At 41.3% G+C, this 26572-nt stretch overlaps 1 protein-coding gene across 1 annotated transcript in view; it reads right to left on the bottom strand.

The window, feature by feature from the left end:
• Positions 1-26572, bottom strand: part of PTPRO (protein tyrosine phosphatase receptor type O) — a gene marked incomplete at its 5' end in the record, with an annotated part of 148049 nt that overhangs the window by 30517 nt on the left and 90960 nt on the right. Inside the window, 10 exons of the mRNA XM_005425300.2 lie at positions 2799-2919; positions 3977-4128; positions 9153-9264; positions 12066-12259; positions 14192-14312; positions 16583-16782; positions 19498-19659; positions 20559-21008; positions 23058-23210; positions 25017-25175. Coding sequence (XP_005425357.2) covers positions 2799-2919; positions 3977-4128; positions 9153-9264; positions 12066-12259; positions 14192-14312; positions 16583-16782; positions 19498-19659; positions 20559-21008; positions 23058-23210; positions 25017-25175 — 1824 coding nt within the window. The remainder of the gene's footprint in view (positions 1-2798; positions 2920-3976; positions 4129-9152; positions 9265-12065; positions 12260-14191; positions 14313-16582; positions 16783-19497; positions 19660-20558; positions 21009-23057; positions 23211-25016; positions 25176-26572) is intronic.

Raw genomic sequence — 26572 nt, 5'->3', positions numbered from 1 at the left:
GAGGTCCAGATCTCCAGAGGTCCTCAATGAATTACTTTGATTTTCATTGCTTTTGTGCTGGATGAACTGACAATAGTCAAACAAATACCAGAGTCTGTCGAGTAGGGGACAACCCTATGACAAGAGTGATAGAGGGAGGGTCTCCTGGCATCAGAAATGTTGTGAGACATGGATGGGGATCTGCACTCCCCTGTCCCCATGTCCAGTGGCCTTGGCTGCTGCCTCCAGGGCCATCTCCCTGCCCATGGACCCCTGTGGAGGTCACCCCTCACTGTACCCACACCCAAACCAACCTGGGGAATGGAAAGCACAGAACAGCAGGGAAAATCTTGGGGACCAGGAGAGGAGCAAACAGCTTAAGCATAATGCTAATATACTCAGTATTACTTAAACACCAATGCTTAATCCTGATATTCATCCCGATGACTTCCCATGATGGGTGCTGGAAATCCTTAGCTTTCCACACCTCAGGCCTCCTGGGCTCTTCTGCTTTGCCTTCAGAGACTGTAAAATTTGGGCTGTACATTTCTGAGTTGTTCTGCACAGCTTTCAGATCTCCTATTCTGTGGATGTTTAATTAAAGCTGTAATTCTCAAACAATGACCTGATTTTGGGATTCTGACACACTGCATACAATGATGCACAAGAACATTCTGTGTTGATTCTTTTTTCTTTCACAAATAATTTGTTATCCTCATTCTGTGAGATGCTGTCACAGGAACCTTGGCACAAGGGACTTGCTGAAGTAGTTATAGACATTTTGGAGACGTATCTGATCCTGAAACAATCAGATCTGTGTTCTGGGGTTGGAGTCTGCCCAAGCCATATTGGCATTATGGAAAGAGTTGGATATTCAGGTGTGTCACAGGGCTTGCAGTGCACATATTGTCCCAGAGCTACACAGGAAAGTGTCCCTCTCCTGTAATTGCACACATATATCTGCTCTTGGACTCAGAAACACATTCCATCCCTCACTCCAGGTAAAAAAATAGCCTCAATTAAAATACGAGTTTTGCATTTGGGCAGCGTCCCAAGCAAATCCTCCTTTTGCTTCCAGCAAATGGCTTGATTTTTCTGCAGGTGGAAAGTTGCCAGGATGAAGCAAACATCGTTGAGGGAAGAACATTTGGCATGAATGCTTAAGTGACTGCCAAGTGCTGAGTCGTCTATCACTTAGAGTCAGTTTCCACTACTGCTAATTACAACTCCCATTGCTCCCCTCAGAAACAGAGAGAGGGAAAACCTCTGGCAAAATATCCTCACTTTTGTCTATTCAAAGTTCAAACATCATAAAGGGGAAAAAGAAATCAAACTCAATCCAACAAAAAAATCCCGCGCTCAAAGAAAGGATTAATTGAAATGCAATTCATTCCACCTTCTCTTTGTTGACACTGAAGGGCAAAATTTCCACCCAATTTCAGTAAGAGTGCCCATCCACAAGGAAAGAACTGAAAGATACAACTGTGCTGTAGGATGTACAGCATAAATAAGGCTTGTGGATGTGTCTGAAAGATAAAGCTAGCTGGTGTCTTGAAATACCACCCTAAAACATTTGGACAGTGGTAGCAGGGGGAAATACTCACCCCCACACATTGACCCCCTCAGTGGGTGAACAAATACAGGGAACTGCACAGGCACGAGGCACGGGGAAAACAGTGCCTGTGGTTTGCACAGGGAAAAGAAAACTCAAGGAATTTGCCTGCTTCTTTCAAATATTGCCTTTGATAAGAAGACCTGCAAGAACTTCAGATTGTTATGTCCGTACTGTTTGCCTCAGCACAGTAAGAATGCTGAGAAACGTAAATGGACAATGGTTGTTTTTTAGACCTCTAATCCCATTAGAAATTATAGAGTCCCTTAAATTCATTTCTCTCCTAGTGACCCATAAAAGGATTATTATTCATGTAGAGAGGATAATCCTCTCTGAAATTACAAACTCTTCCTTACCCACCTTCTCAGCAGAGCTAACTCCTGTAAAAGCAGTTTGGCACACTTGGAAATTTTAGTGTTTTAGGTAGCTAGGGCTCAACAACTCCACATACATTCAAAAGAGAACTAAAATTTCTTAAGGTACAATGGTGTAGTGTCCAGTCTTCCTCTCACATAAAGAAAGATATTAGGTAGAAAGTATATTTGAAACTCTTACATTAAGGATCAAACTCTCAAGTTCTCTTTTGTTTCTATGAGTATATTACATATATTTCTCTTTAAATGAAGCTGGGGTCCACATTCACAAATCTAACTATTTTTATAAAGAGTGCTTTATAAAAAAAATTATCATTGATTTATATTTAAGGGTAAGTTTTTGGTGTTGAAAGACTTTGCAGATGTCCAGGGAGAGAGGAGGGGAGAGAGGAAAGCAGACAAAGTGGCAGAGAGGTGTAGAAATAGGCTTGTCAGAAACAGAAAGGTAAAAATGAAGGTTCTGCTTTTTATTGAAAAGTTCATCTGTGAAGCCTGAGTTGCCATCCTCAAATCCTACACTTGTTCAAGACCTTAGGCAAGCACCTATGAAGTTGACTTGGTCTCTCAGCAAGGCACTAAGTGATTTCCACTCTCCTACTTCCACTTACAGTCAAATTTTGCCACTCTTGCTCCTCTTGAGCAAAACCATTTTAGGACATTAGGTTCACACACAGGCATGAGACAATCTTCACAGCAAGGTGAGGAGAAAATTACAGCTTTGCAAAAGAAATGGGCTCAGAGGTACATAACTGAAATAAGGAAGGTGCTGCCAGAGTCACTTCACAGTCAAACGAGTGGCGTGAGCAAATAATGTACAAACAAGCGGTTCTTACCCAATTTCACAAGTTGGGGCATGGAAGTATTGCTGCCTCTTTCAGTACAAGCAGTCACTGAGAGGTTGTAGATGTCCCCTGGAGGTAAGCTCAGCACTGCAGTCATCACATTGCGCGTTACCTGGACAATCAAGAGACACCACCTTAAACACGACACAAACCACACAACTGACTCCTAAAATTGACCTGGTCACTCAAAACACTACAGAGAAATTCCTGTGCACCACAGCAGATGTCTTCTGTGTGCTCCAGACCGGTGACTGTCACTATAGGACACAAAATAACACAGCGTGGACACGCAGCTCTCTCAAGGTAAAAAGAGAACTTTCAATTTCTGGCTCCAACATTTATAGATTTCCAAAAGTGACAGTGGATTGGAGGGTGACAGTGCCACCTCTCCAATGACACTGGACAAACCAATAGTCCAGCAAATTTCTCCTCCTCCATAAAAGAATGCAAAACAATAAGTTATTGACATAAAGTGTGTGAGAACATTCGTTACAAGAATGTAGCGATCAGTAGGCTTAGAAAAACTTAAAAAAAACAGGGCAACAGGTGACATCAACCAGTTCCCACTGATACTAACCACGAAACCAGATTAGCACAATGCAAAAAAAAAGACAGTTTTAGGCTGCCCTTTCTATGTGACCAGTGAAAATTCAAGGAAAAAAGAAATTCTCCGTCACACCACTGAGAGCATCTAGATTTCTCAAGTTGTGCAAAATGCTAAACAAGCCATGGACTTCAGTCCATTGCAATTTTAGAGGAATTTAAGTCAGGTCAGACAACTCAAAGAAGAGCACACAGGCCATGTGTAGGCAAGCCTTTATGCATCCTACAGACCTGAAAATTAAATCCATCTGGGCAAGGCTAACACCTCTTGGAGACCTGTTAACTTGACAAGAGGTCTCGGGATCTGACTTCAATCATCTGCACGTCTGAAACCAGATCCTAAACTGAGTCTCAAAAGACTGAGAAAAACTTAGTAATACAAAGTTATCAGAGTTGTCAAAGTTTTTCTGAGTTGCCAACTCAGGAAAACAAACCAAACAAACAAAAACCCACAAAAAAAAAAAAAACACCAAAAAACAACCACCAAAAAAACAACCAACAAAAAAAAAAAAAAAAAAACAAACTCAAAGAAATGAACACCACTCACTTTCCACACTGATACTTACACTCTTCTTGATTTTTTTCTTTCCTTCTGCAACAACCATCCAGTGCAGCATCCTGGAATGAGAAAGGTCAGGGCCATCTCCTCCATAGGTCCAGGTGACATACAGAAGGTGGTTGTAATACTCTACAGATGTAATTTTGGGTGCCACAGGTGCTGAAGGAAGAAGGCAAGTGTGTTACAGACAGGGTCTAACACAGCTGATTAGCAAATCCAGTGATAAACTCGAGCCAAAGGATGCTGTCATGAGGAGAATATCACAAAGCTGGCAAGAAAGCATCACTAAAACCATTTGAGCCCTAGCTGAAAGATATGAAAACCATTGCTTAACCTGGGAGATAATCAGAACAAAAATGCACTTCTTTTTGCAATCTTCCATTAAAAAAAAATCACAGCAGATAAAAATAATTTTTGAGTCACCTTTGTAAGTCGAATTCAGGTTAAAAGCCTCAGATATTGCTTCACTGTGTCATGGAACTGAAAATAAATAATAAATTGGTACATTGATAGGTTTTCCATAGGGAAAAAATATCTTTTCACTGAGCTTGCATCTTTCTAGGAGGAAAAGTCCAAACCCTGCAGATTTCCAAGGAACTTTTGCATAAGAAGTTATGACCACTTTTGTTCCCTGGGTGGAAGAGAGGAAAAAAGGGCCCCATCACAAACCTGCTAGGAGGGATTTTTTTGTTCTGGAGCTGCCAGCAAATCCTTGGCTCTCTCTGCAGCCCACACAACATAGAGTCACTTCTGCTGGAAAGGACCTTTAAGACTGAGCCCAATCCTTAACCCAGCAGTGCCACATCCATCACCAAACCAAACTCAGCACTATATCCACATGTCTGTCCAACACCCCCAGGGACTGGGACTCAGCCACCTTCCCCAGCTGGCTCCCTCATCAGCTGTGACCTGCAGAAAGACAGCAACCTCCAGAATAACCCAAAAACCTCCAAAACAACACTAAAATTGGTGTTTCAGGTGAGGATTCCCTCTCAATGGGAGGTGCCTCTCCATTAAGTGGAGAAGGAGCGCAGCTCACCTTAATTGCCCGATTCAAATGTGCAGGACTCCAGAGAAGAGTTAAATTGATAGTGAGTGGAGACCCAAGAGTGAAAATCTCAATCAGTGAAGCTCTCAACCCCTTCCCAAGGAGATCTGAGTAGGATAATTTGGATACTACAGGGGATTTTTGAGGAGCACAGTGGGGAAAATGGTGTGAACTACCTGGTCTTCCTCTTCTCAAGTCCTGTTGTGCTCAGTGTGTTTGTGCCAAGGCAGGTGAGAGGAGCAGAGCCCTGGGTGCCAGGGAATGCAGGACGGCCTCAGTGCTGAGGTCTCTGGAAAGGGCCACAAGATGTCACTGCTGCTTTCACGAAGGCTCCTTCCACTTTGGCACTGAGAGGTTTGTTAGGGAACAGATTCACTGAAGCAATCGCTGAGGAAGGCAGCAAATGCAATGCACAGGCAATTTAGGGCCGTTTAGAAATGTTTAGTAAGAATATTCTCCCAAATTAATCTTGAAAATGTCCTTTTATGCTGCTGAGGAGATTTAGTATAAAATCCTTGAAGCAGTATTTCTTTTAATTTTTAAAGTTCCCAGCCCATCCCTGTGGATGGATTGTGTATTCCTTGCAGTTTAAGGCCATGAATCTCATACACAAATAATGCTTTCCCCCTGCACCTTTTTATTGATGGTATGCTTTCATGACAGTGAATGTCCAGGATATGCGACATGAGACCAAGGGCCAGGGCTGGTGTGACCCAGCACAAGGTTCTGGGAAGCACAGGGAGGCTGTGGGAAGTCACACCCTGCTGCTGACCTGGACCAAAGTGACATCTGGAAGCACCCATGGGACCAACAGGCAGCCAGCAGCACCCAGAGCCTGTCTTTGTCACTCCAAAGACAAAAGCATCCTCACTGCAAAAAGCAAATGCTGGTGGCCCAAAGAGCCTTTGCTCATGGTTGTTTTAAATCCAGCTGTTTGCAGCAGGTGGCATTAAAAACTCATTAGTCACCACAGCAACCCTGGCAGCGCCACAATCCCTGCCTGAGTAAAACAGGAGCTGAGAGGACAAATGCTGCTTCTGAAAAGTCTCTTGGATCCCCCAGATCTCCTCTCTGTAGCTGTGGGAGAGAGTTCCATCTCATCATCCCAAGTCCTGAGCTCAGCACAGCCCCAGCCTCCCCAGGAGCAGTGGGATCCTGCTTTAGGGAATGTCTGCTCTGAGCTGCCTGCAAGCTGCATCCTCAAACTCCCAGCTGAGCCTTCTACTCTGGTTTTGAAACTCAAGCTGATGCTCCAGGTGTGGAGGTTGGCTCTCCAGCTATACACAGAAGAGCTGACAGATGGTGTGCTGCCAAGCCTACAAAACCTCCACTCCAGTATTTTTAAAATACAGGGGGTTTTGCTGTTTTGGCTTTTTTTCTGTTTGTTTGTTCGTTTTAATTCCTGTCAACCTGTGCAGGGGAGGTGGCATTGTTCAAAATGATGCAGAAAGGGACCAAGTGCTCCATAAAACCATCTGTTCCCTCCCTGGGAAGGAAGAGGCTGAGAAAGAACTCTCAGTCCCCTGGTAGCTTAAAGCTGTGAAAAGGCAGCACCTACTGGGGACAAACTTTTCAAACCTGCAGGTATGACAAACTGGCAAGCCTCACAAGCCAGCCTGGCTGCAGCTCCTGGGCAAAGCTGAAGAGATTGCAAGTAATGAGGCAATCAGAGGACAGGAGTGCATTTAATGCTCACATTCAGTGCTGACCATCTATTGGTAAGTGCTTACAATTTGACCAAATCAGCTTGCTTTGTTAGGGCTCTTCCCTTAAAGTCACAGTGTGATTTTAATGCCTCATTGCTATTCAACATTTTCATCAATACCCTGAAAGGAAAAGCAGGGCTGATGAACCATGCAAGGACCATGGAACTGGCAGAGGAGGGCAAGATTTGGACAGGGCTGAGCTTTGAAATATTGTCCCCTGTGCTGCGCTTGCTCAAACAAAGTGCATTTCAAAGTGCCAGGTCTGTTGGAAAACAGCATGTAGACAACAATTGATCAATTCTGTTAGGAGCCATAAAATAGAAGGAAATCAACACAGACCTCCAGTGTGATGATGCAGGGAATGCAATCATTTAGATGCACACACAGGAGAGCTTTGGATAGGGAGATGATTGCGCCTATACAGGAATATTCAGCAGGTTGATGTTACACTTTCAGTTTTTATGTACTTTAGTAAAGACAGTAAAAATCAGAGAGGTGAAATGGGGAAAAAAACTAACATGGGAAAACACCTAAAAGTGAGACCACCTATTTATTAGCAGAAAAAACAAACTAAATTGAACTAAGAGACCAAAAAAAAAAAAAAAAGAAAGAAAAAAAGAAAAAAAGGCTTTGTATCTCTTCAATCAGTAAGGTAAAAGTGCAACAAATATTTTGGACTGGATATTAAAAACAGAAAAATTCAGATCAGAATCATGGGGTATAAACCATTGATGATAAGAAATTAACCATAGATGCAACATTTCAGCTGGATATTTTCACTGCAGATCAGATGACCTTCTCTAAGAGAGGCTTTGCCAATCACAAATGGATGATATTAGAGGTTCATCCATTTCTGATTTTGTTTACATCTGCTGGTTAAGAAGTGGATAAATTTTTCATTTAGCAGCAGTAGCAGTCTTTCCTGTCATCACACAGAGATCCAGATTGGTGCTGATGACAGATTACCTTTTAGAAGACCCTTGATCTCCCTCATTTCTGCTGCAGGTTTCTGGAGATACAATACTGAAGTGAGTGTCCCACTGGAACACTTCCACTCTAAAATGCTGAACCTGGTACCCAAATCAGTTGGAAAAGACATTTTTTCCCTCATACAGCAACCAACCAGCTGGAAAATTACTTCCTTACAGTGCTGCAGAAAAGCCGATTGATGCCAAAGGATAAGGAATTTCCCTGGAGACCCTTCAGGAGGCTCCAGCTCTGATACACTGGAGAAGTGCCAGAATTTGTCAGCAGAGTAACCTGGGATCAGCATGGGAGGGTTTCAGTGGAGCCACAGCTTTAAATGCTGCTGGCTTTTCTCTCATGGCTCTCTGGGGCACAGGCTCCATGTAAATTTTCCAGGTACATTCTCTAGCTCTCATGAAACAGAAAATCTGGGACTGGGCTAGTGTCTGCTTTGGGGTGAGTGGCTGGGAGGGACATTATACCCTGATTTTCCTTCTCATTGGATCCCTACAGATGGAAGAGCAACTTCATTGCATCTCACAGTAAAACTGAATTATTTGCTGCTTTCAGTCACCTCAACTTCAGCAAGGTGAATTAAACAAACACTTAAAAGCCAAATTATTCAATGGAGAACTCTGATTTTGGCCTGACCATCCTGTGTGCATGGCAAGGTGCTAACAGGGCCTCTCTCATGCTGCTCCCTCTGTGGCTGATCTGTTGGGCATATTGAAAACCCAAATCCAAAGAATCTGCCAAGAGATGCCAGAGTGTTTTAAATCCATGGCTGTCCCAAGTGGAAGAGGGAAATCCCTGTGGTTATATCAGCTCACTCATCTCAGTGCTGCACAAGTCATGCTCTGACCTGGGAATTGCTGGGAGGGTGATAAAGGAGGAAAAACCACTTGGAAATATTGCAGATGTATGGAAAAAATGCTTCATAATATTATGAAACCTAAGAGTTCAGGTTTACTAATTTACCTATTAACTTCTCCATGTCAAATGTATGGTGTGGTAAAAGTGGAGCAGGACCTTGGCCCTCAATGGAGCCATGCACTCAGCTGATGGAGGACTGCAACAGAGCAATCAAGCACTGTGCTTGGCATAGGAAAAATTCATTTATATGTTCATTTCAAGCAGTTCTCAGAGACTTAAAAACAAAATAATAGAAAACCAAATACCAAAACAAACCAAAGAAAACCAAAAAACCAAAACAAACAAAATCCCCAAAACCCCAAACCAAAACAAAAACTCAAACAAACAAAGAAAAACACAAAAACAAAAACACACAAAAAAACCCCAAAAAACAAAAAACACCCACCCAAACAAAAAAATCCAAAAAAGACTTATCTGATAAATATCCTAACTTGCAACTATCTCTAGGTGAACAACAGCACGCAGGTCAGACTTCCTCAGTGCCTCTGCCCCCCGGAGCACTCCCACAGAGTTTTCAGCTGCCTGGTTACCTGTTATGAAGCTGATGGTGGAGCTGTCACAGCAGCTCAGCTCTGGGTCCCCCCAGGTGACCATGGTGACACGGAAATTGTAATACCAAGCTGGCAGCAGGTTGGCTATTCTCTGTAAAGGCACAAAACACAAAGAGCAGCTCAGGAGAGAACTCACCAGTGTGAGGCAGGACTTCTGAGACACAACAGTATTTATAAACTTAGTGCCCACACTCATTTTTCTGAGCTCCCATTCCTTCCTTCCATGGAAATTGTCACTGTCATATTTTCTGAAAAATCCCTTAGCCAGGATTTCTTCTCCTGGGAAGCTGAGAAGCCTCAGAGAAAAATGAAAACAATGTTATCTGATTTGCTTCTCCTCTGTTTTGCTGCTTTGGAATGTGGTTTGGACATTGTTTATCCAACATGTGAATTGTTTTGACTTAATGGCCAATCACAGCCAGCTGTGTCGAGGCTCTGGAGAGAATCATGAGTTTTTCGTTAGTATCTTGTTAAGCCTTTCATAAGTATCCTTTCTCTACTCTTTGGTATAGTTTAGTATACCATTCTTTAATATAATATAATATCATAAAATAATAAATTAGCCTTCTAAGAACATGGAGTCAGATTCATCTTTCCTCCCCATGATGGGGGACCCCGAAAATACCACAGGAAATCTCTGAAATTTGGCCTTTCAATTCACTAAAAATTCTGTGCAGGGGGAGCAAACACAGCTGTGATGGCTCTGCTGCTCATCCACATCCACCTGGTCACAGGTTCTGTCCACCACGGGAATCCCAAAGGATTTCCAGGGTGGCAAGAACCATTCACACAGAGCAATCTTCCATCACAATTCCAGTGTGATGAAGGCAAAATATTTGACTGGAAAATGTAGGTGTTTCTAGTTTGATTAAATGGGGTTTGAGGATAAATTAGAATCAATGTTTTTGTCTCAGATATTGTCACTTTAAGAGATGTATTTTTTCCAATTTTCCAAGTGTATTTCACTTTCTATTATCATTTATTATAAATGGAATAGGAATGAAACATAAATGACTTATGAGACATAAATTATATATGTAAATATAAATGAGATATAAATGAACTATAAAAAGCAATATGTTTTATATTATAGTATTGCATGTAATATTTAAGTTTAAATTCTAATTCTTCCACAGCACAGGACATTTAAGATATTGATGTTTAGATGAAAAATTTTTAAATTTCAAAACTAAAAAAATTTTAAAATTCAAAATAAAAGCAAATTGAAAATAACTAACAACTTCAACAATGTAGAAACTGCTATTTTTACAGATCTTTGTTGTTTGCGGTGGCCTTTTTTCTCCAGATACTACAAGATAGGTGGTGGGATTTGTTCTTTTCATTATTTTTGGAAGAAGTTGTATCCATCCTTGAAGATGATTGGACTTCTTCTGTCATGCCCCTGGTGTCATATTGGAAATACCAACATCACTTTGACAATTTTCATGTACAGAGCACAAAATGAATGAAGCAACTAAACAGAGTGAAAAGACAAATCCAGTTCCAAAGGTTCTTATCAAATGTTAACCCTCCAGGAAGTAATGCTTGATTATTTCATGCTGCTGGAGACATTGATTTTTGACTCTTCTCATTGTTGCTTCAGAACACAGCACTCAGAGGTGTCAGCAGGCATCAGTGGGATTCTGAAGCACCATTTGAGAATCCAAACAAAAGTTCACCAGTCCCTACCTGTACATTAAATGCCACAACAGAGTAACAGGGAAACATTCTTTTCCTAATTCAGGATTAGTCTTTGAAATTATCCTTGAAGAAATGCTCACTTTAGCTGCAATACAGCACTGATGCATTTCAGATTGAAATCCCGACAAAGCAATTCCAACTTGCCTTCCCTGAGCAGGATTTGCAACAGTAAGGGACAACACCATCTCCTTTCCTAATGAACCACATTAACTCTGCATGATAGCTTTATTTCTTGCATCACTTTGATCACTCAGCTATTAATCTATTTGTGCTGAGTCATGATTACAAGATATTAATTACCAGTTTGGTAAGTTATTTTTGTTTTTAATTTCCCTGGAGATTTATATGTTAGATTTATAGTCACATACCCAATTACAGTAAAGCTGCTGGAGCCAAAATGACTCCACAAATGGTATTATGCAAATCAATTACAGTAAATCACTGTGGCTCTCACCAGCAGCAGAAGTTATTGCTATCTTTTTTGCATACTCATAACTTTCTTGAACAACTAATTTCAGCTGAAATTGCTTTCTATCTCGCACTACAGCAAAGTCTGAATAAAATCTTTTCACTTTCTCCAGGAAATAATGGAAAAGAGGAGGAAAATTTCTCTTTATATCTGCAAGGGCACCTGTGAATATATGTGTGTGTTCTTATAGAGACCAGCATTCACCTAGTTAAAGCCCTGGCCTAAGATTTCGCAACTTCAGAAACATGAAGGCTTTTTCTCCACAAAAACCAGAGCTCAGCCTGCCACATGGCACGCTGAGAGACCAGCCTGCAAGCCCCAAATCCATACTATCAATATTAATTATGTAGATAAGCCTTTGCACTGCACCCCCCGAGGAGATGATGGAACTTTTAAAGCCTTGACTGACAAACTGACCCACAAACTGAAGCTGCCTCTGGACTTGCTGAACAACAGCAACAACAAAAAAAAAGAGGCTAAAGTCCTGTCTCATTGCTCTGCTTGAAATTTAGCATGGTTCAGCTGGCAGTGCCTTACTTTAGAACAGAAAATGCCTCCAGCACCCTTGGCCATTTTCTCTGCTTTGCTGGGGAAAAAAATGTGCCAGGCTTAAAGGCATATATATACATATTCATGGGGAAAAGGCTGGGGAAAAAAAAAAGTGTCACAAGGTGCCAGGGCCACACAGGCATGGGAAAGCAAGGCAGGAATGGTCACTGTACCACTGAGGCAGTCAAGGAGACAGTTGCTGCTATTTCATAGTAGGTTGTCCACTCCGAGGTCATGGTCGATGGGTTGAAGTAAAACATTTCTACCACGTATTTCCTGAACACCCCCAGGAAAGGTCTGTTCCAGCTCAGAACCACAGCAGTAGGTCCCAAAGGGTAAAGTGTCAGATCCTTTATTCCAGTGGGCACTATAAAGCAGAAATTATGGTTAGTAACATGCATGTGTCATCAGTTGCACTTTATTTTATAATGATACCTTTCCTTAATCAAGTTCTACCTACTTCTGGTTTTCTCATGACTTTAATTCTCCCAAAAACTTCCCGGTCACAAGCAGTTGAATACCATTTTTTAAGCATTTGTTCTCCAGTTTAAAGCTACTTTTTCAGAAGTTGCTACGGGCCACTTTGTGTTGGCTGCTTAGCTTGAGATAAAGTACACATCTTGCTTTTTCATAAATGGAGGGTTCTATTCTACTTTGAAAATCAGGATGCTCAGGAGATATTTCAAGATGCTCAAAACCAAAAGCATCAAAAGCCAGAGCACTGTAAGAAAGGAAAGTTTTCATCTCCAGTCCTCCTTCCCTGGGGAACCCAAAGGTTCTCTCATGTACTGCTATTCTTGCCTCACAGACGGGGACGCTGAGAAAGAGTCAAGTGATTTGAAGAATGTCACGTTAAGGGTCAACTTCTGCAGCCTGGATGGTCTGGAAAGCAATTATTCTCCATGATTTCACTGAGGCTACTTAAATAAGGACTTAGAGCTACCTTTTGCCAGGGCCGCAGAGCCCCAGCTGTTGCACAGCGGGTCAGAACCCAGACCAGCACCCAGGTTAGTTCAGCCCATGCTGGCACATGGCTGCCTTTACCTTTATAAACCATTTACCACATCTTTGCTTTGCTTTCTCTGAACTGCTGATACTCACCCTGTGAAAATGAGCCTTAGGATAACGTGGGGAGAATGGAATGCTTTTTAAAGTGCATTTTATTTTATTTGAGTTTCATTCGTTGTTAGCCACCATTGGTAAGTTCACAGGACAATTTGTTTTTCAATTCTGTTATTTTAGTATCATATTCAATAAACTGTTGTGAAATGAAAACTCATACAGATGTTGTTTTACTGCATAAAAACAGCCTCTTTGTAATATAAAAGTTATGAGATGTTCTATTTAGAAACTGATTGCCATTTTCAGTTTTGTAAGAAACTTTCATGGTTGTAAGGCCATAAAAAAGTGGAGAAAAGGAAGGAATTTATTTACTTTGGGTACACATGATTTTACTTTCACAAATAAAAGAAGATTTTTTTAGATTTTTGAATTACAGTGAGAAAGAAAATCAAAAGTGTTTGTGAAAACTGTCTAATGATAGTAATTTTAACAATAAAGTATATATAAATATTTACTTACTAACTTTTCCTTTCCTGAAATATAGTGTACTTTACAAATTTTTATTCAGACCAAATGTATGAAAATATATAAGAAGATTGACTAGAATGAAAAGGCTCTCACCATAATCACTAAGCCACATGTTGGCTTTTATTTAAGGATTAAATTCTTAACAGGATAACATTTTTTTCTGTTTCACTTTCTGGCCTACATCACAGAGAGGAAGCAGCATTAAAAATACTGAAGATCTCTAAGTTTCAGCCACCTGCTGTCCCACTGAGCAGACTATTTGTCAGAAGGAGAAGCTGGGTGACACGGGTTGAATATTTCTCTGTAAATGTAACTCTGGATCTCTTTCTCTTTTCCCTCTCTCTACTTAATGCATTTTGTTTAAGTGGTAAGCTTAACAAAATAAATGACACTGAAACTAAAAGTTCCTAAATTCTGTCCTAAATGACCTTTGGTAGGAGCCTAGTGAAATCTTAAATTACAGGTATGGGGGCAGGAGCTCTGCCTGTTGGACATAAAACATTCTTGAAAACGTCAGTGTCAGTCTCAGAGGGCTCTTCTCATTTTCAAATCCCAAAGCAGAGAACATCGAGATTCAGTCTTAAACTCAAGAAAATCAAGGTGTGGTCTACAGGACTTGATGAACATACTGCATATATTTAAAGAAAGGAAAGAAAAACAAACCCTAAAAAGAAATAAATGCATTTCAATCAGTAGGTTCAGGGGTTACCAATGGAAAATGTGACAGGATCAGAGGGAGGTCCAACCAAAGGTCCTTTCCGTAGGTAAACCACGACTTGGTACTGGGCACCAGGAACAAGATTTTCAATGAGGCTGCTGCTTGAATTCACCTGGGAGGAGAGAAACTCGTCAGATATGAAGCATTTACTTGATTAATAAAAGAATATTGAGACTATACTTGAATGGCTCCAGTTACAAAAGGCATAAATCCAAACACATTGGCAGCAAGAACTTCATTCATTAAGCCTCACATGGCAAAACTGTGGCAGTGGTCAGGACTGGCCTCACAAATGATCTGACTCAGAGAATTGCACTTGTCTGGCTGTGTAAGGTCAGCTACCTCACTGCAGACCCACTCTCTCCTACTGTCAAAGTCTATTACAATATTCAGGCTACATGATTCATTTTCAGGTGGTGTTATTCAGGCTGGAGTATTTAGACCACGTGTTTTCAATTAGAGCCTGAGGTTTGCCATCAGCCATTGATGCAGCTCTGTGAGCTGAAGGCAGCATTTTGGGGAATCTGTCCTCTGACTGCATCTACTGAGTGACTCCACAGTGAAATCAGAGAGGAAATAATCTCTGTCACCTCCCCTCCACAGCACTACAAACTGTAACTAAGGGGCATTGTGATTTTTCTTTTCAGTTTGAAAACATCACTGTTAAAATTCCCGCTATGCCACACCAGGTTTCAGTCAGAGCTGGAGGCAGAATTCCTGACCAAGTGATTCCTGCTCTGATACAGCAGGAAGAGTTTTATCTCCTGAAAACTCCACAAACAGCAAATGCACAGAGCAGCTTTGAGGAAAAGCCTTCACACATCCTTTCTAGAGCTGCAGGCTGGTAATTCCTACTAATATTTTCTTCACAACCTTCCCAAAGTCTGTATCACAGCCACCTCTGCACTGGTGGCTTTTTGCAATGCACACAAGTGTATCACTGCCAAGCACAGATTTAGTGAGGAACAGAACTTGTCTTTACCAGCTGCTCTGGAAAGCTAAATCAATTTTATCATGCACCATGTTAGAAATGGATAGAACTCTGCACTGAATTTTGCTCTTTTCAGCTCATCATGGAGAAGTCAAACTCACAGTTACTAACAATTCAAGGTATAGTAAGTTGATAAAATTGGATACAAATATATATATAATGATAGAAAGAAATAAATAACTGTATTTAGACTTTTAGACCTACTTGCAGTAAATTCACATTTACTTTTACAGATATCCTATTTATTCACAGATTAACTTTAGATACTTGCTTCTGAGTTGTAGATTAATCCTGTAGTATTTGTGGAAATTATAAATGCAAATGTTTGGGATCTGTGTTTATAATCACCTACTGTACTTTGCTTCCCATTTAAATGACTGCACTTCTAAAAAATACAAGTAACAATGAGATAACAAGCTGATTCTGCAAAACAATTCTCAAATTGTCACAACAAGACACTTCCAAACATTTAAGTTCAAAGCCATTCTTGAACTGAAACTCAAAACTTCTTCAGAAATTAATTTTAAAAGGCATTTTAAGGGTCACAAATTATTATTAATTCACTGTCAGGGCTGATCATGAAGTTGAAGGAAATGATTTACAAGGATGCCAGCAGTCCCCTCCATTCCCATGAGTGGGCTGAGGGTGCAGCAGGGCAGCTCTGCACTCCTTTGCAAACTCCTCCATCACACACATTTCATGGAGCCAGACAGAAGCCATGGCCCTGCTCAGAAAAAGGCTGTATCAGCATCCTGGTGAGGTCACTGAGATGTGGGCTAAAATCTTTCTAATTGAACCCACTTGCTGCTGACCTATCACAGGCACAGAGTCTGCACTCACTAAGGGTTTCAAGCAGCAGAAAACTGTCAGGTTTTGGGGTTCAGGACTCTTGATGGTTATAAACACATCCCATAAAGGACTTGTCCATACAAATCTGAATTGCTGTTTGTCTCCCAGTGCCGACACCCTTTCCTATGGATGAAAAGACATGCTTGCTTCTGATCATCTCAAAACCTCCAGAAAATTTACAGTCAGGCTCTGTACTCAAATGTGGGACAGCTAAGAAATAATTTATGCTGCTTTGATGATAACCACGCATGTGAGCACTTTGCTTTTTACAGATGCACTGCAGCACATGCCTGAGTGAAGCCACAGCAAGTCCAGCAGAAACAGCACTTTAACAAGCCTGTGCTGTACTGCACATTCTCACTCCTGGCTCCTGGGCTCTCCCCTCCACTCAGCACCAGCCACATCCCTCCCTCTGGGCTGCAGGAGGGAGCAGCTGCCACTGTCCCCTGCAGCCCCAGAGAGCCCCGGGGCACAGGGATGCTAAACAGCAGAGTGATTTTTTTTTTACTGGATTGGAAAATGCTCCAGGTTCTGCCCCTTACCTCAGTGCAGTAGTGTTTTTCCAGCCTTTGGCTTTCCTTTTGCTTCTGGCAGGTGAGGGAGAGCACAGACACGATGGTGCTGTTGCCACTGCTCTCGTGTGACGCTGTCCAGGAGGTCAGGGCAGTCGTGGAGCTCAGCACTGTCACTGTCACATGCTGGGGCTTCTCAGTGAGCTCCTCTATCCACTCTCCTGTGGGGCCTGGGACATGGCCCAAAAGCACAAGGTGAGCAAGCCACTCCATCCATTTGAGGCACACAGGTTAAATTCCCCTTCTTTCAGGGAATTTATTCCTTTTATTCCCTTTTATAATTATTTATTCCCTTTTATAATTATTTATTCCCTTATTTATTATTTATTCCCTTTCAGGTGAGGGAGGCTGGAAGGGCAGATGTCCCCCCCACAACCCCCAGGCAGCAGAGGTGGCAGCCCCAGGGACAACCTGCAGCAGAGCCCATGACAAGAGGAATGTGCCTGTCTGAAAATTCAGAGGGCACTATTCTCTGCTGCTCACCAGAAACCACCCAGCAGGATCAGATTTGCTCCAAGGGAATGCTTAAAAGCACTGGCAGCCAATAATGTACAGATCATTGACCAATATTAAAGGATAAGCACACAGATTTTTTCACCTCTCCACGCACTGACACACCCTCCAAGCACACCATAGCCTCAAAGCATAAAATCAAGTTCACAGAAGCCACCACAGTGAAGAATCTCATTCTTTTGGAGCACTTGGTTGAGAACACAGCTTTAAATATAGATAAAAGAACAGTTTGGAAAATAACTTCAGCTAGACTTAGTCAAAAGTTTGTATTTAATGAAAATAGCCCATTTTTCTTGTCACTTTTAAGCAATACTTATGACCTGTCTCTCCTTGACATTCCTTCCTCTATGCAACTCTAAAGCTAATTTACATTTATTGATAAAATAAAACAAATGCCAAAGCAAGAATGTGGTTTAAGATCAGCCTGTAAGGTTTGACTGCTATCTGGATGTCACAAAAATATGTAACACAAGCCAGTAATTTGACAGGATGATTCACCAACCAAGCATTACAAGGAAAATACAGGATTTATACTGTGGCTAAAATTTATTCACAGAGCAGACCCACACCCACACAGGTAAAAAAGAGGAATTTGATCATTAGATTATTCTCCGGAGACAGAGGATGTACATGTAGTTCTCATTATTCAGAAACTGTTTCAGCACTGGCATTAAGGCAGCAGAGATGCCTCATGTCATAACCCAGAGTTGTAGTCCCCACACAAAAAGCCTACTTGATCAGATTCAGGAAGAGGAATGGAAAAGCAATTTCAACCTAAGAGCATTTGTTCATATCGCTAATTTGGCATTCTACCAGAAATACATATCAAATCTATCTAAAATATTAAGGACCTTGCATTTGACAGAATAACTAAAATGACTGCCAAGAACCCTCATTTTGTTGCAAAAGCCTACAAAACTAACTGAAAAAACCCAAAGTTTCTTACGTACTACATGTAAAATTAAAATACCATTGTCTTCCTCTAACACCTTAATACTTTATCCACAATGAGATTAAGGTTCTTCCTTAATCTGGCCATCCACACCCCTAAACTTTGGGTTAACATGTTCTCATTTCTCTCAGGTCCACAGTTAGCATGGTGGACACATTAAGCATTAAATACTGCTTAATGAAAATAAAATATGTCACACCTTGCAAAATGGAACAACATTTGGTACTAATAGCAATGCTACATATTTCTTTATCTACTTTAATGCTTTTTATATAATGAAGCTGTCCAATTATTCCTAAAGAAAAACAGAAGACAGTGACATTACAACAGCAGAAACCTTCTCTCTCATGTGCTGTTTTCTGGATGTCTTCCAATTATTGTTTCTTTCTAGTATAAAGTTGTTAAAAATGGGAGCTATAGTGGAATTGCTACATGCAGTCTAGCATTATGATGAATTCAAGTTTAAATACTTATTATTTGTAAAGGTTATGAGCTACTAAAGGCACAATTTTTATTCATAATACACTGAAGTGCTTGACTACATTTCCTTTTAATAGGATTTTTTCTGCCAGCTTTGGCTACTGTGTCTTGTTGCAGCACTCATGGTTTGGGAAGGCATTATCTTTTCACATGCAAAATTGTGCAGTGCTGCAAGTATTCCCCTGTCTCATTCTATGGGTGTTCTGTAGGGTATATCTATTTCCTTCTGCAGAAAAAGGTACAAAGGTGACCACAGCCATTAGAAGGATAATGATCTGAATTCACCAACACCTGTCTCACTTGCTGATCCAATTGTCAGTCATGGTATTAGTTTACACAGTAGTGTATTATTACTTTGTCTATTACTAAATCTCCAGTTAAGAAAGTCTGGGATTCTACAGGGAAATAATAAATTACTTTTTCTCCTTTGAATTTAGCAGGCTGAACCACTTCATCTGCTGTAATTTGCTCTGTGTTCTCTCAGAGACCATTCAATTTCAGAGTTCAGTGTTTAATTGTGCAATTCCCACACTCTCAGCCTGGGCTGCCCTTCATTCCTAACACAGTACATACTCCAGGAGTAGGAAAGTTAAATATTTTCAAAGCTCTCTACAACCACCAAATTAATTCTTGGAATTAAATCCTCACTGTGAGAAAAGGGAAACTCAATTTCACTTCTGAACACTGACAATGACTCCATCACATCACTTGCTTTCCTAGGCAAGTGGCACAACCAAGATGGCACAATCAAGGCCCATCCAGGCAGGTTGCAACATACTAACATATTTGCACTGCATTTCCTTTTCTGGAACATGGAATTCCAGAAGACCAGACCCTTGTGATCCATCAGCAGGTGCCAGAAATACCCCAGTGGTCAAACTCTGTACTTTATAGCTGTGTTGCTCAGGGGGAAAAAAGTTGAGTTTGATGAGATACTTACTGATGTAAAAGCTGAGTGTTTTTGCTGATTGACTTCCCCGAACTTCACAAGAGCCAGAGGAGCTGAATGTTGTTACAGACAACTTGTATTTTCCTGGTTCTTTCAGTTCAGCAACAAATTTGTGAGTGTCCTCACTCACTGTCAAAAATTCTGTGGAGTTCTCTAAATCAGGAGGGGAAAAACAGTGTGGATTAATTGAAATTTGAAAGGTTCCAGCCACCAAGAGAATTATTTACATCAGAAATACTAATCCTGTTTCAGTTGTGGGATTAAAAGGTATCCAAAAGGACTTTATTCAAAAAGTGTGGCAATATGTACTACAGTACAAACCTTGTTTAACAAAAGAGAACTGCAAACTGTGGTTTACTCCTGCCCGGCCAAAAGTAGAGGCTGCTCAATGCAAAAACTCCTCACGAAATACATAGGATCTAACAAAGCCCTTTGTGCAGGAATTTATAAAATCAGAGGGTTTTGGGAAAGCTGCAAAAGGCAGGCTTTAAAGACAGCAGGACTGTGATTAGAGCTAAGCAGTAGTCATGAGATAGGTCAGCAGAAAAAAGATGTAAAAAGTAGAAAAGTAAGGATGATAGCTGCAGAAAAGTTTATCTAGCAAGATATTAGGAAGTTTTAAGCTGAATAATGGAGCTTTGTCCTTTTAAGGCTCACAAGCAGGTATTGTATTCAAAATAAGCAAGCATTGTTTTAACCAAAAGTACGTGTGCTAATAGTGCTTGAATGGAACTACTGTCAATGTGCTTCTGCTTTGTGTGATTGGTCAAAAACTTCTAAAGTAAGTTGTAACATTATGTTCTTGGTCTGCTGCCTGGGATGTGAGCTGCTGGCATCTTCCCATTGTCATAACCATGGAATGAGGCTGATGCTGGAAAATAAAACAGCTCAAGGCACATTCCCAGCAGTCCCATCCTGTTCATGATTTGCATATAGCCCCAGCCAGCAATACTCTGAAGCACAGTACCAGATAATTAATAATTCATAGAGTAGACAACCACCAATGGAACTACAGAAAAGGAGGATGAGAAGGGCACAAGGCTCTGCTTTACCTTCCCTTTCAATATTGATGTGGAAACCATCAAAGGCAGTAGGGGGCTTTGGGGGCAACCAGGTCAGCACCATCTGCACAGGAAGGAAGGGAGGGGGCTCTGCTGTGGGTCTGCCAGACCCCGTGCTGGCATCAGTGGCTTCATAATCCCTGGAACCTGCACGGACAAACTCCTCCTCCCCCTCAGAGGACTCAGCCTCGCTGGACCACCAGGACGGCTGCGAGCTGGTTCCATCCTCGGTGCTGTTGGAGTGCTCATCCAGCCAGCCTGCAGAGGAGTTTGCTGCTGGGCTTTCAGTTGGGGTCTCTGAAGGATGGCTGGATTTCTCTTTCCTCATAATTTCCTGAGGTCCGATGAAGGATTCTTCGGCGAAATTCCCGCTGTGCTCTTCCCAGTTGTTCCTGTTGATCGGTACGATCTGGACAGAAATGTTTCGGGGTGGGTAAGGAACTGAAAGAGAAGCAAGGGACAGGGTTTTAATGGGTGTGTTCTGTGCACCTTTAAATGTATTAATTCCCCAGACAAACAGCGTTCTTCTAGGGATTGCTTGCACCTTTAAATGTATTAATTCTCCAGACAAATAGCATTCTTCTAGGGATTGCTTGAAATAACAACTTCTCACTAAGATCTTCCCTTCTCTTGCCTATTCTCATACATATACCAGAAGTGACTGTAGAGGGATCAAGATGAGTAAATTCACAGAAAAATTCACAGCATAATCACAATAAAGAATGCCAGGAAGTAAAGTAGGTGTGAAGTCACAGTAAATCACATTTCAGCGCTATTGTAACAGCAAGGCTACACCAGTGTGAATTTTTAACAGTGAATCTTTATTGTGTCTTCCAGGAAGTTCTCGATCATGGAAAAAAAGCCCACCTCTGTAGAAATGAATTGAAACATATGCAAAATGAATATATGGCATAGCTCATATCTAAAAAATAACCTTGCTGTAGGGCTTTTCATATGCTTTTAGCAGCCACCTTTTCACAAGCATTAAACATCAGTTTAAAATTTAATATTTGTGAAAGCTTGATCTTAAGATTTGGGTCTCCCCAAGACAAGAGTCTGGCACGCAAAGAAGTTACTTCAGCTGATGCCAGGAGGTGAACACACAGCATTTTGTCTGCCTCACTGTAATTGCTTGTCTGCCTCTCCTTCCACACTCTAAGCGTGAGTAGCCTCTGCAAATAATTTTGCCTGGCACCTTTTAAGCTGGCACTTTACAGCACACTAATTTGTTCAACTCCCATCCCAGTCACAGCCACTAATAGAAAACCAGACTCTACATTCTCGTTGCAGTTCATGTGAAAAATGAGGCATGAGAGGGCAGCAGGAAAAAACAAATAAAAAGGTGATCCTGTTGGTTATGGCTCAATATCCCAACAACTATATTTAGGATCTTCAGGACAGAACTCAGCTGGCATCAGCTGGCTTAGTTCTGTCCAAGGCAATGGACCAACACCAGTGTATTCATCTGAAGATTTGGCCTTTTGATTTTATCGCTGGTACATTTCACTTTGGACCCCGATAAATGTCTGCGGTCCAAGAGATTAACAAAAAAGTTTTGGGCACCATCCCAGGACCAAATTAAATTAGTTCTGGACCCTGAACAAATGCAATTTTCAGCCTTTGCAACATTGCTGTCTTGGAAATTAAAAGTTCATGCTTCAGGGCACAGAGTGGCCGCCAAGTCGGGCAGCTATGACATTCTTCTCCGTGATGGAAAAGTGCACAGTGAGGAAGGTCTTCTCGAGCAGTTCAGCTGTGATTCACTGCACAAGGAGACAGAGCAACAGAGACAGATCAATAGTCTGCTCACTGCAGCTATTCCTGTGGCATAAAAATTCATTCCTCTCATGTGGTGGTGTTCGAGGGTCCCCAGGACAAGGTGAGAGATGAGAATCTTGCCTTCATGTTTCAGAAGGCTGATACTATATTATATATTATATTATATTGATATATTAAAACTATACTAAAGAAAGAGAAAGGAGGGAGACATCAGAAGACTAGAAAAGAATGAATAATAAAATCTTGTGACTGACTAGAGTCCCAAAACAGCAGGACAAGTGATTGGCCATCAAGTAGAAACAATCCACATGGAACCAATCAAAGATGCACCTGTCGGAAAGCAACCTCCAAACCACATTCCAAGCAATCAGAAAATTATTGTTTACATTTCTTTTCTGAGGCTTCTCAGCTTCTCAGGAGAAAAATCCTAGCAAAAGGATTTTTCAGAAAATATGTCTATGACTCTCACACAAGGCGTAGGATACCTCACGCGAAGCAGAAGTTATTTTCTGAGAAGCAAGCTTTATAACAGAAACACACAAACTTCCCTCTGTGCTGTTTGCATCACAAGCCTATGGAACAGCCACAACATCCTCCCCTCCTGTGCTCCCACACAGACCCTGCTCTCTGGGGGATCAATCCCCTCCCCACAGCAGCAAGAAAAGCAGCAATACAGACTTGGAAGAAATGGTGTGTAAGAATTTCCATCACCTGTTCTGTGCTGCTTGGGCTCGTGTTGGACCCCACTGTATTCCACCAGTGTGCTCTTGTTGAAGGTTGCTTCTGATACCAACTGAAAGGTGATGTTACTGTAGCATATGCCTGGCAGCCAGTGATTGAAAACTGTTTTACCTTTGAAGAAATCTGCAGAAGGTTTAAAGAGAAAAGAAGGAAGGAAAAAAAAAAAGCAGATAATGCATCAAAAGTTTGCTTTCTGATAATGTGACTGCACATGGTGAATGGGCAATGCTTTAGATGTTTAAACATTTTTCAGCCTGCTCTGAGACATGAAATTGTAATAATTCAGTTTGCCAACACTTTTCCTGGCTGTCAAAGCCACTTTGCTACCAGAAAAAAGAAAGACCAAAAAAAAAACCAGCCCAGCACGAGAAACACATGAGCTGCTTTTCACTGGCAAGGGAAGTGAATCTGGCAACCTGCTCCACGTGACAGGGAATATCTCAAAGAGCATCTGACAGCTCCTGCAGACCTTTAACTGCTGCACGCAAAACCTCTTTGGTGTTTTGCTGACTGAGGCCCAGCGCTGGTGGGAGATGTCCAAAGGAACAATCGAGTGGTGCTGAGGGCTCAGCTCACATCCACCACACATGAGGGCTGAAGAGAACTTGCTCAGGGCTATCTGGCTGTGTGCAAGCTGATTAGTGAATCTCCTAATTTAGGCTGACTCTTTTATTTATCAGCAGTTTTAGCTTTACAGCCCCCAGAACCATCTATTAGCTGTGGAAGAGACTAATTACTGCTGGTGTCCCTTTTGTTCTCTGCAAAGAGGTCACCTGTATTTTCTGCCACAATCCAGACTTTATCCTTCCTAACTTCTGGCCCTTTACAGCACTGAGGAGAGCATTTCTAGCCCCACTTTGTATTGAAGCAAAGAGACTCCCAAATTCTCTGACCTCCTTCTGGAGGTGTGTATCTCCCTCTGCTGACTTTAAAGACAGTTTCCAGTGACCAGTCTTCTATTCTGGGATCCTTAACTCAGTGCCTAAAATTCAATTCAGCACTTACTGGATTTCCCAAAGATTTTGATTTTGGATTTAATTTTGATTTGATTTTAGATTTTACTGCCACTATGGGACGTTAAACCATTGGGGTTTCAGGGTCCATAAGGCACTTGGGTGCCTTCCTCACCTCTTAGGGTGTTTCCCACAGGGCATTTATAGTCCCATTTATATCTCTGAGACAGATACTGTGCTTAAGCCATACTGCAAGGGCGAAAGTTGTGAACAAACATATGAAAGGGTTCTGTTGTGAACAAATAAAGAAAACAGAAATTGCTCTTGTTTAGATCATTCTAAAGAATGTTTGCTTAGGCTGACTGTCTAGACTGTTAGATTGATTGCCCTCGATTAGATTATTTTAAGAGCATTGAAATTTCTATTGTGCAGCAGGGTTTTTTAGCTCAGGGACACACTGAATGCTGCATTGATGTACTGTACAGCACAGCACTGTGCCACTGCAGGGTGACACAGAACCACCAGGTTTGATCCTGTGCCAACAATCAGGTTTATTGAATGGGTTTCCCTCCTCTGGGACATCCCGGAGCTTTCCTATCAGCCATAGACCAAAGAGGGATCCTTGGCCAGAGGGGAGAGCCTGGGAACTTTTGTATTGGTTTGAACTGACACACAAGCACCAGTGACTGGGGATGTCTTCCCAGGCTAATTTCAGACTGAGTATAAAAATCCAGAGTCTTCTTCTAAAATCCAAAAGAAAGGGAATACCACTAGAACAAGGATTCTGGCAATTTAAAAATCCCAAGTGAGCCACCAGCTCAATTCAAAGACCCATCTCTTACTTCTCAATATAAAAGCACATCACCAGAAGCACAAATCATGATATAAATACACGTCAAAACCCCACCTAAGGCCACTGTTTTGGATGTTTCCAGCAGAGTTAGCATTAAATTTTGGTGAAATAGTTTCCACCTACCTTTGTAGAGCATTGTTCTGTAGTCTTTTCCTTCCCAATAGCTTATATTGACCCTGGTAAAAACATTGTACTTCTCTGGGTACTGAATTTCAAACAGTACTCCTGTTTCTGGAGATGGCTTGTAATCATAGATAGAAACATTGCTCACAGGAAGTGGTTCTAAAGGATATACAAACAAAAGGGGGAAAAAAAGGAAGAAAGGGGCAGATTAATAGGCAAACTGAGTTCTTTGCACATAAAAAATATCAATGAAAATAAATGTTTTTGTAGGTATGGTATATACAATATCAGTGAAAATAAATGCTTTTGTAGGTATGGCACAGGCACTCTTAAATCTACCAGATGATATTTGGGGTTTCACTGAGGTGTGGAGCAAAGCTACTGGGACATTGTCAAAGCTAGTATTTCTATATTCACCTCCCTTCAAAGAATGTATCTTCTTAACATTTATGCTTCAACAGCAAAATATCCATATTTGGCATTTAAAAAAAAGTTATTATTTAAGCGCTCACAGTCATGACCTCAGTAACATTTTAATCTTTCATACTTGTCGATCATGTAGAAGTGCCCAGACAAAACCAACACAACACTTGAAACTGCTTGTGACTTCAGCATAAATGCAGAGCTTTCAATATGAGCTGAGAAAATTACCAGTGTAACGGCAAAAGGAAGCTACATGAATAAAGATTTCCCATTTTGGTATCTATACATTTCTTTATTTCATGCGTAGTTCTACAGTCCCCACTCCCACCACGTGAGAGGGCCACTATCCTTATCTGTTTATCCACACCAAACTTCTACAAAATGAACAGGACCACTACCATTATTTTAAAGATGAATAACTGAGGTACAGAGAAGTAAAGTGGTTTATTGGAGGACACAGGGAAAGCCTGTGCACAGGAAGCAGGTAAGTCAGGAACTGCTGCTCTCTGAACTCAGAGTCAGGTAGGCCACAAAAAGTAAGAAAAATATCCTGTGTCCTGTGATCTGAAATCCAGACCAGTGCAGCTCCATCAGCTGAGGAAAGCCATGTCAGTTCACTGCTGCATTGCTACCGACAATGAGTCACATTTTTATTCAGCCTGCTCTATTCATTAAAAAACCCCAAGAAAAACTAAAAGAAAGAACACCTTTTGTTCAATGCTCTCCTCAGCAAGAAAAAAATGACAGCAGCCCAATTATTCTGTGGTTAAGAGGTCCAAGCAAGGTTATACTGTTAGCTAAAATTTGTCATAGTAACATATTTTAATAGAGATTGTTAATGCAATTATGCCTACGTCCTTATTAAGATTAGCACGTTGATTTAGTTCTTGCACACTACAGGGATCAGATTGCAAAATTCAGGCTGTTGATTAGCACAGCCTTGCAGGACCTGTTTGAGTCCAAGATTCTGCTGCTCTAGGCCCTGGACAAAAGACAATAAAATATTTTTCCCCAAAGAGCATACAGTCACAATGGCAAGGAGAAAGAGCAGATGAAATGGGAAGACCATTATCAAAAGTGGAATTTTCACACAGGAGGTGAAGTTAATCAAAGATGGAAAAGCAACACTGTAG

The sequence above is a fragment of the Geospiza fortis genome, unplaced genomic scaffold (assembly GCF_000277835.1).
Source record: "Geospiza fortis unplaced genomic scaffold, GeoFor_1.0 scaffold13, whole genome shotgun sequence".
NCBI lineage: Eukaryota > Metazoa > Chordata > Aves > Passeriformes > Thraupidae > Geospiza > Geospiza fortis.
The sequence above is the reverse complement of the archived record's forward strand: the minus strand, read 5'-3'. Positions and strand labels throughout refer to the sequence as shown.